General features: G+C 43.5%; 1 protein-coding gene across 5 annotated transcripts in view; it reads right to left on the reverse strand.

Moving 5' to 3' along the window:
* Positions 1-478: 478 nt before the first annotated feature.
* Positions 479-18,019, reverse strand: part of SYDE2 (synapse defective Rho GTPase homolog 2) — a 47,356-nt gene continuing 29,815 nt past the window's right edge. The window contains exons 6-8 of one of the 5 annotated variants that reach the window (XM_083444799.1): positions 14,509-14,740; positions 4,375-4,473; positions 479-953 (exon numbers count right to left, since the gene is read on the reverse strand). In XM_083444799.1, coding sequence (XP_083300925.1) covers positions 889-953; positions 4,375-4,473; positions 14,509-14,740 — 396 coding nt within the window. In that variant the 3' untranslated portion in view covers positions 479-888. The other 4 variants (XM_083444798.1, XM_083444800.1, XM_083444801.1 and 1 more) reach the window with 4 other exon arrangements.

Raw genomic sequence — 18,019 nt, forward strand, 5'->3', positions numbered from 1 at the left:
CAATATTCACTGCTCCTGTCTAGCTTTGATCAGTGAAAATAACAATTACCCTCGGGAATCATAGAGTTGGAAGAGACCTCAAGGGCCAACTAACCCAACCCCCTGCAATGCAGGAATCTCCACTAAAGCATCCATGACAGACAGCCTTCCAGCCTCTGTTTAAAAACCACCAATGAAAGGGAGTCCCCAGCTTCCCAAGGGAGACCATTCCACTGCCAAACAGCTCTTACCCTCAGAAAGTTCTTCCTGATGTTTAGTCAGAATCTCCTTCCTTGTAACTTGAATCCATTGGTTCGAGTCCTGCCTTCCAGAGCAGGAGAAGACAAGCTTGCTCCACCTTCCATGTGAAAGCCCTTTAGATATCTGAAGATGGCCATCATACCTCCTCTAATTCAACAATCCGAAGTAGATGCTAACCTGCTTGGGGCACAGGAAAGTGATAATTAGAAGCTGGGAAGAAAACAGTAAAAAAAAGAAGTAACAGATGGTCTAACAGAATACAGTGGCCATTTTAGGTCTCCGTCCTCCTTTTCTCCCCAGTCCAAATGATCTTTCAGTCACCAACTCTTAGATCCTCTCTCACACACCTGTTAACAGCATACCTCTGAATGCCACTTGGGAGAGGGAAGGGCTCTTAAGCTCAGATCCTGCTTACAGGCTTCGTATAGGCATCTGGGTTGGTCACCGTGAGAGCAAGACAAGGTAGCCTGTTGCTCTGATTTACCAAGGCTCTTTTTATGTTCTTACATGACCCAGACTGTATGCCCTTACACATGTTCTTACGCATGACCCAAACTGTATGCCCAAGGCATGGTTCCAGACAGCACATTCAGATATCACAAGATGATGAACAAGTAACCCCTTAAAATATGTTTACCCACCTTTCTCTTACATACGCAGGCAGGCTACAGAACAGCAAAGGTGGATCCCTGCCACTACCTTTTCAATAAACTCTGAAGTATTTGGGTACAGCCACAATTATATATATATTGTGAGAAACGTGCTTCAAATATCACACATGCATTTCGTGTACTAGACTAGCCCCCCTAAAACATTAGTGGCCTTGAACGACCAGATGTGTCCCAAGCTTATCAGATTTAGAGATTTGTGCTCCAAAAATCCCGAGGATCTATTTTTATACGAGAAGTTACCAGCTATTTTTAGCATACCAGTGTAGCTATCTCCACCGCTTGCCCTCCCCACGCCAGGGCCGTGAGGAGGAGTCTGGCTGGCTCACCAAACACTAGCTTCCTTAGTGTATTTTGCAATAATAAGCTACCAAGGGCCCCCAAAAATGAGCTGGAAGGTTCAGCCTAGGTGAACAAACATGGGGCCTTCCATCTGAACCATATGGTGGAGGTAGGGTTAGATCAATAAACTTGTACTTGACAATGTTCCATCCGCCAGCATTCAAATATGAAAGGTGGACAGAGACAGATGGAGGCAGATAACAAGAGGCCACAGTTCAGTAGTCTCTGTCAAATGCACCTCTCTTTATTCACGAGTAAGGAATATGGGGTGGCTGCACTTAAGAACTGAAGAACAAAAATGCCTGCAAACAAAAACTTCACTATTGTTGGAATTATTGCACTGCAAAAGGCTTCCACACACACACAAAAAGGGCATTTAAAAAAAGTTAATAAAAAGCACATGCACCCCTTAAACTGCAACTTTAAGATTGAGCACATGAACCATTCATTTGCACTGTTGCATAAACCCAGACAAACCTGCCGAAGATGCCAAACACAGATTAGCTCTGCTGGCCTGTTTGCACCATGCTGACCTCAAACCCCCACCCCACACCTCCCGCACTCCATGCCTGCCTGCTGCAGTAGTAAATCAGCCAGATGGAAGGCAGGTAAACGATATGGGTTCACCAAGATATCCACTACTGGCTGACCTAGAATCTTCTCTTGAAAAAATGAAAATGAAATGAAAATCCTAGACTCGCCTGTTAGAAGAAGATGTTCATCTTCTTTCCTAAAGCAAGCAAGCTGTAATCCTTGCATTTATTGTTGTTTGTCTGCAATTTGAATCCTAATCCTATTCTTTATTGGGGGGGGGGGGGGCTATGCCTGATTGCAATATGTACATAGAGTGGATCCTATTATATAAACTGTTACATAATATAACAAGGAATAGCTTACACAAACATATATCACCAGTTTAGGTGGCTTGAACAACGGACAGAAAGCTGACATTTGGTACAGGTTTAGGGCTCTTTTGCATTCACACACTTAACCAGCTACGGATTGGGGGTGGGTGGGGGACTACACTACCAGTCAGCAATATATTTATGCTGGTAAAATGTAAGCTGTATTAACCAGGGTAGAATCCAGGCATTCCTCTGTTCTTAATAAGAGCAGAAAACATTTGCATGCATGGCACTGAAGGTTCTAATAAAGTGAGCAAAAACCACCAAGTGGGTCATCATCACAGTTCTTAATTTCTACACATCTAATTTGTAAATCATGCAGGCACACAATCTACCTCTAAGCAGGGATGTGCTGAAGCCATTAATTTAAAACAGATTTGAAGCCATTTAATGCATGCTCTCAGACTGCATTTCAATTTAACAAATGCATCATTAAATTGTTTCCTGACAGATGATGAATTCCCATTTGGGAGACATAAGTTTTCACATAATTTTTTTACCATTTGTGCTTGTTGAAACAAGCAGAGCTTTCTTTCAGTTCTAAAATAACGTGTATGGAAAACGTGCATCTCTCCCAAATGGCCACAAGCAATTGCTACAAAGAAAACAGATATAAATACCTCTGACGTGGTGGACTTAATATTAGGCTTTCTTAAAACTAAAGTTTTTTGTTTACTTGTAATATAACAGAAACTACTGGCCAAAATGCCAAGACGACATGAAATCTTGAAATTTGCTAACAGAATTAAATTCAGTCACTGCTCATACATTACTGAGTTCCACAGCCTGTTCTATGGATGGGAGAACAACCATGAACTTCCTGTCATGCAAGGCAAAGGCCAGGGGTAGTGGCAGAGCAGCCATTTGGGCACCTGCCAAGCCTTGCTCTCCTGAAGAGGGTCCGTTTCCAACCCCTAGAGCTACCCCCCTTCCATGCTTGCCCTGAGCATGCTAGCAACAACAAAGGTGAGTTGCCTTGAACTCTCCCTGTAGGCCAGTGGTGAGAAACCTGTGTCCATCTAGATGTTGTCAAGACTACAATTCCCATCATCCACAGCCAGCTTCATCAGCAGGGATGGTGGGAGCTGGAGTCCGGCAACATCTGGAAGACCACAGGTTCTGCACCCCTGCTTATAGGCAGGTGTACAGGTTAGGCCCAGTGGGAAAGTGAATGGCAGGTGGGCACAGAAGTTCAAGGGGGGGCCAGTGAGTGCATCCCCCACCACCCTTGGAAATGGTCTGGATGAGAAGCATTTGCATGAACAGTCATATGCACAATGGCCTAATTTGTGTGATTATTCCCCCTCTAACAGATATGTTGCAGCAGGAAAGTGGGGGGGGGGGGCGATGACAATAGAGTCCTTGTGTGCTTGTAGCTCATTAGGCCTCTGGGAAATTGATCAAATTACTCAACAACATGATGTTCTGGCTCGAGATACAATGTGGATAGACTAGAATTTTACTCATTTTCTGTTGGGAATTTGTATGTTCAAAAGCTGTTGGAAAGCTGAACGTTCTGATAGCATGTCTATGTGTGCTAAAAGGGCACTGTGATTTTCACAACGCGACAAAGTAGGCTACTTCCATTCTCATTATGCAAAGGGCAAACATGAAAAACGCACAGCCCATTAATGAGCTAGGCTCTCTCTCTTGCCCAATTCCAATCATCTATCCACTGAGACATGAAGGCTTCGTTTGTACATCCATGATCATTGCTAGACAACTGCAACATCAGTGGCTTTTCTGTGTGAATGAGACCCAAAACTACGAAACAAGGTTGCTACTTATTCTGACGTACAAAAACTACAGAGTTTTCCAATGTTGAAGTTCTCATTTATCTAAAACTAGTCAGTGGAACAACACAAATGCAGAAGATCAGAAGCAAGCAGATCAGACAGGCAATGAGTTTTCAAAGGTAGAAATGGTAAGTTGCCTCTGGGAAGATGTTTGGGAGGAGACAATACTGTACTCCATCTCTAGAAGGGTATCTCAGAGGACCAAGATGGCAACAGAGAAGAAGGCCATAACATTAGGAGCACTTTCACACTGTAAACTTCAGTGACCAGGCAGGTCTATTATAGGAGACATATCTTCAGCTGAACTCATTCCATAACAGCAAAACATTAAACCTGGCTTGGTAGCAAATGGCAAAACATATGCTATAACAATGCAACAATTCACCCCGTGAGCTGGAAACAAATATGTTTCTGATAAACTACCTCTGGCTGGGAAGAAATAGCACTGAAGTCGCCACTCAAATTCCTGCATGAGATTAGGCCTTCGTCCTCTCAGTTGCTGAGCGCATTGAACGACTAGCCCTGAAAAATATGAAGGAAAACTTATATTCACAACCACAGCGGATTCTGTGTGGGCAAATACATTTTCAAGGTATTATGTGGAATCAGAAATACATCCAACTTATCTTCAAATATTGGCAACCGGGGCTTTTTCCAGCCGGAACTCGCTGGAATTCTGTTGCGGCACCTCTCAGGTGGGCACCATTATCATTCTAAGAGAACGAGGAAGTTGTTCATGGTGAGTTCCCGCACATCTTTTCCTAGAAAAATTGCACTGATGGCAACCTTTTACAAAATGCAACTCATTTTTATTCTTAATCCAGATTTTATTCAGAATTAACATTTATATTTTTAAAAATAATCCACTTCCTGTACATACCTACTTTTAAAAAAATACATCAGCTTATCAATAAATGCTTCAGGTTAAAATTTCCAAACAGTACCGTTGTTATTTAATTGCAATGACTGTATTGTGTACTGAGACACTAACGATAATAAATTAATAAAAAGGACACTGGATAAAAAGTGGAGATATTTAGGAAAAAACGTGGCAAAAAATTCGTGCACCAAATTTGTGCATCCTATTGTAAATAAATAATAACAATAACGACAACAGTAGCCAGACAAAATATAGGAGGGAAACAAACAAGTTAAAATAGCATTTACACAAGGTCCATAGGCCAAGAGAGCGGCCGCTAACATAATACAGGAGAAAATGAAATCTTACAGTGTGTCATGAGTTTGCAAGATCCAAAGCACTATTTAAGAAACCTTTGCTGTCTTATATCTTTTAAAGCATTTCCATTTAAGAACTTACTCATCTGCATTATTAATAATGCAGCCTTCTTTAATGAGGCAATTGGTTGTATATTTTTTATTGCTCGGGTCTTATTGCTAGACAGTGGACAGAAATTGAGTTTTCATTTATATATTTGCATAAGACTTGCATTTGCTTTGGTTAACTACTAAGATAGCCAACATCCAAGGACAAGTTTAATAAACGTTTTGTCACATTTACCCTTCTAAGGGAAGGGCTGAGGAGCTGTCAATAATATTCATTTAAGACAACTGGCAAGATAAACAGTAAATTGATAGTCTCATTTAATACTTATTTAATATTTCTGGTATGAGAGCAAATACTAAGAACTTCAAAATGCATTCAGGACCTAGATATATTATTTTTAAAAGGCACTTTCTCAATTCACATGTCAACCTTTAAAAATAGGATGGACTTTTTTGGGGAGGGGACTACAGCCATTTTAGCATCTACTAAGCTTTCAGAACATCTAAAATATCCCACTTGAATCAATATGACTACTCTCCTCCTTTTTTAAAAAAAACAAAAACAGGCCATAATTCCTGATCACTTAATTTGTAGTCACGAGGACTACAGCTTCATAAACATGGTTCAGCATAGGGATCTGCACTCTTGAATTATGTTTGCTACTTGAGGCTGAACCAGAAAACATGTTCAGTCTTTAAATCCATCCCAATTTAAGTCTCATGGAGTTTTTGTGTGTGCGCGCGCGTGTGCATCTAACTTATTCTGAACATTTGCCTTTAACAGAGCCTTTGATCATGCATGAAATATGGCTCTGTCCATCGTTTGCATCTGGCTAAACTTTGGAAAGGGTTACAGGGATGTATATTTGGGGGGAAATTTGCATTTTAAACAATATGCATATTTCTGAGCCACCACAGTGTGAAATTTGGACTCTGGGAAACAATCGTTCCCATTGCCAAAGCCTCTCTAGAAACTCTCAAAAATGTGGAAATTGCACGATGAGACAAGCACACATTATCTGGGAATGTTACGCACTTGTACATCTGAGAGATATCAATGTCATCTGTGGCCTTCAAACTCCTCGCAGGTAATTCAGCAAGTCCCTTCTGGTCCGACCCATATCCACTGCTGCTTAGCTGGCCATTTATTTTGGCATCGCGCGACACACATTCCTTTTAGAAGTTGTGTTCATATTCAAGTCTAAAACGGCCCTTTCCTGAAGTACCGATGATTACAAAGGGTTTGAGGCAGGCAGCAATTGCTCTTCACAATGTCTCATAGAACTTGCCCTGCAAGGCTCTCGTTTCTTGACTTGCGGCGAGGGAAAGGGAAGGCTGGACAGGGAAGAGGAGGAACGCAGTGTCCTCCTATTTCTGACCGGCCAAGTATGCTGCCTGTAGATGCGTAAGGAGGCAGGATCTCCTATGCTATGTTCTATAGCAGGGATGGGGAACCATCAGCCTGCAGCTGAATTTAATCTGGCTCCTTCCTGCTTATCAGCTAGAACAGCTTAGCAGAGGGGGAGAGAGGAAGGACAAGGAGGGCTATGGTGAATTCCCCATGCACAAGCGGAGTAGATCAAGCCCAATGCTTTTTAATATATGTATATAAATATGTACAAAACAAAACAAAAAGTTAGAAAAATATTTAATTTCTTTTCACTTTTAAATAATTGCTGGAAAGTGTTAATGCAGGAATACATTAATACTTGTACATTTAAACATTTTCATATATAGCTATATAGGTATATATAAAAAGCTTTTTCTTTTCATAGCAGCCTTTGCATTGCAAGTGAATAAGGTGTCAAAATATGGTAGAGGAAAAAATGATCTACCTACAGTTTGCGCTGCAAATTATCAGGTAAGCAGCAATGTTAATCCTCCCTTTCTGGGAAAACATCTGTACCAGGGCTAAAGTTTCAGGAACAAATGAGTGCTGTTCCTGTTGTAACGTAGACAGAGATGGTGCCTTGCGTATCTTGCATAAACTGTCCAAACTTCCTAAGTGCATAGTACCTTGAAAGGGAAACGGAAATTCTGCAATCATCTCACGAAAAGTAACGTACCATTTTTAAACCCAGAAGGGTCAACCCGAAACCATCCTCAACGGAGAAGAAGGAAGGGGGAGGAAAATTACAACAAAGCAATAACAGATTGTGTAATACGAATGCACTAAGCCCATGGTGGATCAAAATCATTGCCCGATGCAATGGAAATAACAGCGCTGCACCCGTCTCTCTTTTGGGGAAGAAACGGGGGATGGGGGGGGGGAAGAGACAGCAAAAAAAGAGAGAGGAGGTATTGCAGAGGGAAATTACTTATCAGTAACTGATGTTGAGCTTGTTTTTATTGAGTTCCCGTTCCAGGTTTCCTATCAGAGTATCAATGCTTTCCTGCAGATCTTTGAGGTTTACTCTGTGGTTCCCTGCAGAATCCATGGCTTGCACCGTCAAATAGGCCTGAAAAGTGTGCTCTTTGGACATGCAATGGGGCCGTTCTGCGAGCTTCTCCGAGCCATCCACTCTGCCGCCGTCATCGCCACTTTCGGCATCTTCCGAAGGAACATCGTCATAGTCTGCTTCGTTCAGGGCCTCCTTGGGGCTGACGAAGTAGCTCTCCCCACAGCCACTCCAGTCTCCAGCATAGCGGTTGCTTGAAGGGCTATCCAGCCTGGCTGGCCTGGACCTGAGGATGCCTGACATCTCAGTACTGCTCAAGTTCAACATCTGAGGCCGCTGCTTCTTAGGTCTCAAGTAATTCACAGACGACTGCTGCTCAGACAATGCAGATTCCTTGACGGCTGAATGTTGCACTAAGACAAACAGCAGTTTTAAGACATGTTAGCTGAACGGTGTATATGGCAAGAAACCAACAGTGTTAACATTTGCATTATTTCTCTCTATTTCTCTACAATTGGAACATGCATGTATGCATGCACACTTAACAGCCAAAACATTCTACTACTGGGGTAGTGGAGCTAGCTAGTAATCCTATATTAGGAGGGGGAAGCCTGGGAGAAAACGTTCCATCTCAAAACTATCATGCCTTAGTCCACCTGCAACCGCAGGAGTCTGTTAAATTTTCTAAGCGCCTCAATGAACTCTGCAAGTTAATCCCAAACCCGCAAACGCAACGCAGTTCAAGTGAGGGCTGGGCTTTCATCTGCCACCCACATTCAGCTGTGTAAGGCAAAAGCAAGGCCCGGCAAGTGTTAAAACAGCTTGCAAATATAGCCACCACTCTAGAAAGCTGACTGTTTTGGATCCAAGTGTGTGCAAAGCCAGCCGAAGCTTTTCAAAGGTTTCTTTCCCCCCCACCTCTAAGCAGCCATATACTCCAGCTCAGAGACAGTGGTGGGGAATACATGCAACACACATCTGACAATTTTTGTTACCTGAACTCATGGATCTACACCCCAAGAAACTAAGTCTCCTCTGGTTACCGGCTCCCTATGGTTAAATAGTACAAATGTTTTATTGACAGCTGACGGCTGAATATTTCAACTGTAAAATATCTTTATCCCATGGTGCTTCTACCATCATGCCATTTTTGTTCAATTTTAGCTGTTTGCTGGCTGCAATATGGAACATGAAAGGGGCATAATTCCTCCTCCAAATGCTTAAATACTTGCTAAGGTTAGGGCTGGGCGATATATCGTCCAAATCTGAAGTCCATATCGTGATATTGGTTTCATAATTGGCAATTATAATGTGCGTGCGCACGTGTGCTATACAAAAATCACGATGAGGGGAAAACATGAATCCAGCCAATGTCTCTACATAGCTCCATCCTTATTTCACACATTGCGATATGTTGGTATATTGCGAGGTTTAGCTGGCGATATATAACAAGATGTTGAAAACCAGGTAACGCCCTGGCATGGCTAAAGGATGAGGGAGAAGGAAAGGCTATCAACAGAGAACTATGGAAAAAATGTAGGTTGTCATGATGCAGAAGAAACTGAGGGGACCTGGTAGCAGTGCTTGAATCTGGGACTGGGGTGAGGGGGAAAGCGGGCCTGTCGCCACCACATTTTGTGACAGGGGCCGACTTCCCAGCTTCTGTATTTAGAAGTCTACAGGAGTTGGGCACTGTGATTTGGAGAAAACTGATGAAAGTATGGGGTGGGCCTTGTGGATTTCATGAGAGGCCTCCACTACCTTTCCCCTCACAGTTCAAGTGCTGAGTAGGATAGACTAATCCAAGTCTGGGGAAACATCTTATTTAGGCATGAAGATGGAAGATAACTGGGCTAAGAAAAAGGGGAGGATGGGATCATGCATGGCATGGCAGACACATGAAAGGGGAAAGGGAGAGAGTTAGGCCTTGTTATGCTTTGACAGTTTGATAGACAGAAGGGGTTTTCTTGCATTTCATACTTTAAAACTACAGTTTGAGCCTCTCACATGGCATGTGTGTCATGGTAATAAGGGAAAGGATGCGGACGTTAACGTGACAGAACATTCTAGCAAGCATAGGTTTGGCAACTATATTACAGAAAGCCACTGTTTTCTGAACTAGTTTTTCTGACCCTACAAACTCCCCATCTGACATCCCACACTGAAAAAAGAAGACAAATGAGCACACAGGGGCCATCTCCCCATAGATATAGCACATGGCCAGACAGTCCAAAGGCCTTTGCATCAGTGGCATGCCATGAATTTTTTTGTACAGGAAGACTTAGTGCCAGAGGCGCCAGCTTGCCAGGGCGATGGGGTGACACATGACGTCTTGATGTCCTGATGTCACACACATGGGCATCACGTCTTCCTCCCTAAGCTGGACAGAAGCTTCCTGGGCTTTGGGAAGGAGGTGACAGGTCTATGACAGGATGCTGGAGTCCTCCTGCCTGTTTCCCAAAGCTGGGAATTAAAAAACAAACAAACCCCACAATAAGGCGGCAATTCTGCAAAAGCTGCTCCTTCAGCCAGATGACTTAGTGGAGTCAAAGCAGAGTGATGCTGGCAGTTGTGTTCATTGTGCTCTGCAAACAGCAGAATGGTCTCTGCCAAAGCATTCCGTATTGTCTGCAGAATCAAGTTGCCAACCAAGGAGCCTTTTCAGGGGATTTCCAGATGGTATAATTCAGACACAGTTCAGTCATATAGTTGGTCAATCTGAAGGGCTTGACTAGGAGATGGAGGACTTTAGTGAGGAAAGCAACAAGGGACTGAAAAATCTGTAGTAGTTTTCTGGTTTGGGGCATGGAGAGGATCCCTCCTCCCTTCAAGTTCTCTGAAGATGAATATTCTCTGTGCCTCTAGTATTTTTGAGGGAAATGGTGAGTCTAGCTACCCTTCCAAGAAAAAAAAGGAGGGGAATGTTTCCACTGATGAAATATTGGTGTTGACTTGTGTTGAAAGTACGCGCTCCTTCACTTTGCAAGACAAGGTCAGATTCTTTGCAGGGTCACCAGATTACAAGAGCACACTGCTGTGATCCTCAGCCATGTAAGTCACCGAAAACCACCACAGAAGTCACCACCAAGAGGCTCAAAAGTACAAGTGTAGAGGTCAAAAGTAAAAAAGCAGGACATGTTACCTGCAAGAAAATGGGGAACAGGAGATTCTCTCTTTTTAAAGAAGTAAAAATTGCACACACAGCATTTGCAGTAGTATGTGAAGAGTCAAATCCTGCCCATAAACAGCACACTACAAGCTGGGAGCCCCCTGCAAAAGCAAGCCTTATTGGTGGGGATACGTCTTGTTATTAGTCTTTAACAATTCGGCTTTTTTTCTTTAAGAAACCGGGAGTGGGGAGCACTCTCCGCAGCAACAAAAGCTCTTCTGTTTAGGCTTTGCTCTCTTAAGGCAAAAGGGTCATGTGTTAAACCTTAAGTGCCAGCGTTGTTGAGCTTTCCTACTGAACAAGGAGCATGTGTTTTCCATTTTAAAATTTAAAAAAAACCATGAGGAGCACAAACATGGTTATCTAGTTTTTCAAATCCATTGGAGGCGTAATCTTTGAGAGCCAAGCTCTGGGCTTTGGCTCCTTCGTTGGAACAGAGCTCACTCCGCAATGTTTAATTAAATTCTTGAAGAGCCGAAAGACGCTGTACAGTATCATGCCTCTACAAGGAGTTTTGCAATCCTCTCGTTTGTGCCATGGTTAGCCTTCTTGACAATAATCGCACACGCACAAAAATTATATGGCAAAGCAGTCTCCATACATTCTGTACGTTTATAACTCCGACATTCAAATCAGAGATTCATAAATCCTAGGCAACCAGCCACAGCCCTCATTTCCTGGGCAAACATGAGGATTTGTCCAATTACAGAGACTATCTCAGCTTCAACTGACAGCACGGCCACATCATGGTTGCAACGAACAGACCTTGAAAGCAAGGCTGCAGGTTATAGCTAGCATTATACATGTGACCACCAGAAGATGCTGTTGCTTAGGAGCAGACACATTACTCTGAAGGCACTTTCTTCTTTCAGCCTGGCCTGCCACAGCAGTTCGGGGAGTAGCTGCCTTGAGAGGTTTCCGTTGTACCCGTTGTGGGAAAGGTGGTGAACGAACTTGTACAGCAACTACGGTGTTGCAGAAGCTCTCACTGGCAAGGAAAGACAAAATCAAGAGCACCAAGGAACAGGGACCCATGGGGGGGGGATGCTCCCTGCACCTATAGAGCAGCAAACAGAATAGCTCAGGGGACAGCATCAACAATGGTATTTCGTGGCACGTGGACAGCAAGTGAGTGCTTTTAAATGTTTGGGTTCAGTTAAATATTTTTGTCTTCATTGCATTTGTGCAATATCTCTTCTGCTCCCAATTCAGCGAAATTTAATGGCAGATCTGCACTGCATCCTGCTTGCTGGACTCACAGAATTGTAGAGTTGAAAGGGACTGATGATCAACTAAGTCCAAACCCCCGCAATGCAGGAATATGCAGCTGTCCCATACAGGAATCAAACCTGCAACCTTGGCGTTATCAGCATCACCCTCTAACCAACTGAGAATGTTAGCACACAACTCCAGACAGCTATGTTGCTATGCACTGGGTGGACCAACAGGTGGATGAAGAATATTCCACATTACTGCACAGATTGGAAATGGAGATATTGTTGCTACATAAACACTGGAAGGCCATAAATACCCATTTCTAAGAGTGGGCTGGGCTTTCAGTACATTACCAATCGACAACCTGTAGCACAGTGAAGCTTGGGTTCTGCCCTGAATACCCAATCTTTCCTACCATCAGGGTTTGATGGTAGAAACGGGAATGGTAGAAGATGGAAACAATTTCTAAATGTGGTGTAGGCACCCAAAGGGCAGTTGAAGCAGACTTGCCCCATCTACTCTATGGTCCGTATCAGCAACCAGGCTGGAACCAGTGGGTAGCACAAGGGAACCCTCCATCTCCTTAGGGAAGCTTCAGATGACTCATCTGATCTGGCAAGTGATGCCACAAACCTATCGCAAAATGAGTTTCACTTGATCACAGCTGACCTTAACAGCTGTCATTAACCAGTGTTAGGATCAAGCCTTCTTAAGCGTGGCTCATTCAAAACTACCAAAAGGCAGACAATCGAAAACACACTTATGCAGAAAATGAGACAGTCCTCCCAGTACACAGACTTGCCTACTTAATCTGCCGCGATCATCAGCTTTATTCCTGACTACTGAAGCAGTTCTGCTTGAAATGGGATTAAGAGCTTGATATCAAATATTTCTGGCTCCGGAAAGCATTCTGGAAATATTCCTAAGGCATAAGTTATTTGCTGAGGCACCAGTAATCGGCAATGGAGAAAAATACTGAGAGTGTGTGTCTTTTTGCTGCAACCACCAGAACTATATGGTGATGATGAACATTCTGAAATATCACAAGCAAACTTTGGATTCATACCTAAAATGGCATTTTTTTGCTATGCTATACATTGGGGGTGGGCAGGGGGAAGGAACACTTCAACATTCATATTCTATTTCTCCACTTCCTTTCCTCTAGTTGGCATGCCAAAAAATAAAATAACCACCACCAATTTTTATTTAAACCCATTTGCATCACCTTTCTCAAATAAACTCAAGAATAAAGGTAAAGGTAAAGGTACCCCTGCCCGTACGGGCCAGTCTTGACAGACTCTAGGGTTGTGCGCCCATCTCACTCAAAGAGGCCGGGGGCCAGCGCTGTCCAAAGACACTTCCGGGTCACGTGGCCAGCGTGACATCGCTGCTCTGGCTCGCCAGAGCCGCACACAGAAACGCCGTTTACCTTCCCGCTAGTAAGCGGTCCCTATTTATCTACTTGCACCCAGGGGTGCTTTCGAACTGCTAGGTTGGCAGGCGCTGAGACCGAACAACGGGAGCGCACCCCGCCACGGGGATTTGAACCGCCGACCTTTTGATCGGCAAGCCCTAGGCGCTGAGGCTTTAACCCACAGCGCCACCCGCGTCCCAACTCAAGAATAATATACAATAAATAAGTGAATATATAAAAATAAAGGTTAGAACATTTCAACTTCCCCATAACACAGTTACTGACCTTAAGGTGGCCATTCTCAAGCAAAGGAACTTCACGTGGGAAACTCCAGCTTGACGCCTGCTGAATTGCAACTTATCAAGAAGTTCGGTCCTATCACCGGTAGCCTGAATCAAGGTAACTCCACTATAGGTGTGATTAGCTTACTCATGCCTGGATTGTGTATTTGTGTTGCCATCAACACTGCTTTGTGAATGGTCCTTGTTACGACGTTACATTCATTCCGACTTTAATGTAATTGTCACACTATGCAATTTGTGATTTTCATTTGCCCCTGACCTCATTGCTTATAATACTGTTTCCTCCTCTACAACAGGTGTGTGTGTGTGTGTGTGTGTGTGTACATACATATATACATACCTTTACTTGCCCATTTAGGGCATCAGATGAAGTGGTCCCTACTCTGCAAAAGCTAAGCCGTAATAAATGTACTAAGACACTCTGGTTTGTTCGATTTTTTGCAGCAACAGACTAAGACTGCAATCCAAATCTGTCACAGCTGCTGCTACTGAGGCCCTGCAGGCTGCATCAGGTTTTTTGCTGGCCAGTGTCAGCCCTGAGAGCAGCCTGGGCTATAGCGGGGTTGGCTCAACACTGCCCTGCCCTTGGAATGCCCCATTTGAGGGCTATCCACTGGGCAAAACGGTGGGGAACCAGCTGAGCTGGCAGAAGTGAGCCTAGGAATGCCTCCCTCCTCAGCCCAGCATGGGGGTTTGGATTACAGCCCAACACAGCTCCCCCTCTGCAAATAAAGAGTTAAATTATTTCCAGATATGCTCCTCTAAGACTTTTACCTGGCCACAGCTGGAGGAGGTAATGCAAAACCTCTATGTGTTTTTTGAAATCCAAGGCACTGGCAAGCTCTTCTGAATCTGTGAAAACCCTGTTGTTGTGATTGGTGGTTTCCTGCCGCTGGCTCAGTAGCACAGGCCCGAAACACACAGCTAAGTTCTGGCATGTCATTCTGTTTACTTCATGGTACGAAGCCACCAATTTCAGATGGTCCAACAGCATCCTTAGAGTAGCCTAAAAATAAAATAAAAATGGGGTGGGGGTGGGGAATAATTTGAGTTAGTTAGCTTCAGGGTGGTGGGGGGGGGAAGGGTTTTTGTTTTGTTTCTAATCCTCTTGAAGAATTGGGCCTTTTCACATAGCCACAATATCGTCATTTATGCACGATGCCAACAGTCAACAGAAGATAACCTTTCGATAGTACCTTTTTGTGTGCCACGTAGAAGGGCACAGATAACTGGTGTTTTCACAGCTGCTCTGAGTTCTGTAATTCCTTCTTCAGGAAAAATTTGCCAAAGAGCCCTAAGCTGCAGTCCTAAACACACTTGCTTGGAAATAAGCCTAGCTGAAAACAGTGGGATTTGCTTCCACATAAACATAGAATTGTGCTTCATCACATACTTGGGTGCATAATCAGTCACAGATGCGCCATTTTAGTTACAGTTTAAAAAATCTTTAGTATGTTTTATGCTCACACTGGGTACTCCCCCTGCTCTTTGGAAGCATTATAAAACACATTCAGTCTCAAAGTGAAGCTTTAGCTATCAAGGAACTGTTTTATTGGCACAGCAGCCCATAGGATTAAGGGCAGAATTATAACCATAATGCCAGCACAGAAATTCCATCTTCCCCCCATAAAAAGCCCTGCAGCTAGACTGCTCTTTGCCTCAGCACTTGGCTCTTCAGGAGGGCATCACGATAGCAAAAACCAGAGCAATAAATCTACCACAGCATGCATGGTTTCCTTTTGCAGGTGTGTGCCTATTGGCATCCTGGCCAAAGTGTCCTTTTCTCCAACTGGTACCATCACATAATTTTCTCTTATGCCAACAACAGCAACATGTGAGAGTTCCACCACGGAACTCACCTGGCCTGGTATCCCTCCAGGATGTTGTGGGACTACAATTCCCATCATCCCTTCTGTCCGGGTGGGTGTCAAGTACAGGTCAGTGATAACTCACACGGTGGCAGTAAATTTAACTCTCTTCATTCAAGGAAACAAGTTCAGGCAGCCAGGCCTAGTGAGCACAGAAACACTTCCTGGTAGATCTTGCCCCAATGTGGCAGTTGCAAGGACTGAAGGTCCACGTCTTCCCCCAGCTCCCTAAATCGCCTCCCCCCCCCCGTTTTTTCCCCAGGCAATCTGAGGCTCTGTCATCTTGCATGTCTTTGCTCCACCCTCTTCGTACTTCTTTGGGTTCTGGGAGACCTAGAAGGGAGGGCTTCAGCACCAGCCTGCCTCATCTCTGCCTCTTGCCCCCCTCTTGGATAAGGAAAGGTTAAGAGGCCAGAGGAAAACATAAATATCATTTTTTAAAATAAAGCTTTGGGATTAAGTAACTCAACGTAGGGGGAAAAAAGTTGCCCCTGTCTAGCTGCCCAAGTATAAAATGGCGCAGCTGGTTCCCTTCACTGGAAGGTTAGAATGCCCACATGCGTTGGCTGTGTGTGAAATTAATTAAGCAGCAGTCTGTCGTTAGAGGTGCTTGAAAATTACAGTGGCCCAGGGATAAATAGTCAACACGTAGCAGCTTAGCAAGTCAATAAAATCATTGTCTCCTGATATATTCAGAACAGGTACACGCATCATTGTTGACTGTCGGTTAAACATTCACAGTGTTCGGCTTTGCTCAAAATCAATGGGCCTTTCCACCAGCATTGCTGAACGATCTCGCCTTTCGTTTATTTTCAGTCACTCACAGACGTCGCACCATCTCATTCATAAACAAAACGCAGCACTTCACCATTTTTAAATTACTGTTTGAAAGCAACCACACAGCACTTGCCAAAGCTGCTTTTGCCGGCATGGGGATCTAAAAGGGGACATGCATGCCTAAGAGAGAACTGTTGGGAGATTTGCTTTTTTATTTTCCACTATGGAAGACAAAGCCACTGTTCAGTTCTTTTCTCTCTCAAAAAAAAAACACCTAGTTTCTTTCTTTGGTAGTGGGAACTGTGTAGGACATAAACAAATAATTAAAAGCAGAGCTGTAGCTGCAGGTGTTGTTTGCTGCCATGTACATATGTTCTTTCTTTGGCTCCCAGGCCCTCTGTTTACATGGGAATGATCTGCTGAGATGGAGCATTAAGTTGCTGTGCTTAGCAGATGATTTTAAACATCTGCAGTCTAAAGTTCGCTTTGCTCACTACTGGGGGCATGGCGAAAGTAGCAGAAAACACACCTTCTTGCAGGACACTTGCAATCTATATTACAGTGGTACCTCGCAAGACGAATGCCTCGCAAGACGAATGCCTCGCAAGACGAAATAGTTTTTTGTTTTTTGAGTTGCTTCGCAAGACGAATTTCCCTATGGGCTTGCTTTGCAAGACGAAAACGTCTTGTGCCTTTTTCTTAAAACCGTCAATGCATTCCTATGGGAAACCGTGCTTCGCAAGACGAAAAATTCACAAGACGAAAAAACTCGCAGAACGAATTAATTTCGTCTTGCGAGGCACCACTGTATCTAGATGCCAAGTCTGCAGGTTAGTTTCCTAACACACTCATACATCCATCTCTAGCATACACACACCCCATCCAGGCAAACAAGAAGCATTATCAGAGTTCATGGATCTATTTGAGAAGGATTTCCATACTGGAAATGGTAGGTCTGTGAGAATAGTGGTCTCTTTAACACTCTTAACCCAGCACCCTTAAAAAACTAAGGTTCTGATCATTCAATTCACTGCGGTGGAATTAAATTTCACATAGTTTAATTTCAGATTTACAGGCATCTCTCCCCATGCAGTCTAGAGAAATATGGTTGTCATGATTTCAGACTGGATGCCATTATTTAATATTGTTTAGGTTCTGTATGCCCTGGTCCTTAGGATGGATATATTATTTAATTTTCTGTTATAGTTTAGCAATCTCTGTGGTTCCATAATAATTTGAAAGCTAATAAAAATATTTCAAAACCAAAACAAAAACCTAAGTTTCCCTAATTCTTTGGGAGACGTCTTGACTGTTTAAAGTAGCACGTTTACTGCTTTAAATTTATAGTGAGGAGGGAGCCACACAGAGAAAAACGACTTCAAAACTACATAGTCAATTGGAGCACATTCTACCTCAGCAAACGTCATGCTACTCTCAGCCTGGTTGCTAAGCAACAGCTCCACCCTCGACTAGTTGACTTTAATACCAATAAAATTAAACCTTTAATTTGCACATAGAATGATCTCTGCTATTGCACCTCCAGCAATGCCAACATAAATCTGGACAGAATGTCAGCTAACACCATTTAGCATCATGGAAACCCAGCAATGCAAAGACAAAAACAGCTTAATATTGCCATG

Source organism: Podarcis tiliguerta, assembly GCF_965153285.1.
Source record: "Podarcis tiliguerta genome assembly, chromosome: 6".
NCBI lineage: Eukaryota > Metazoa > Chordata > Lepidosauria > Squamata > Lacertidae > Podarcis > Podarcis tiliguerta.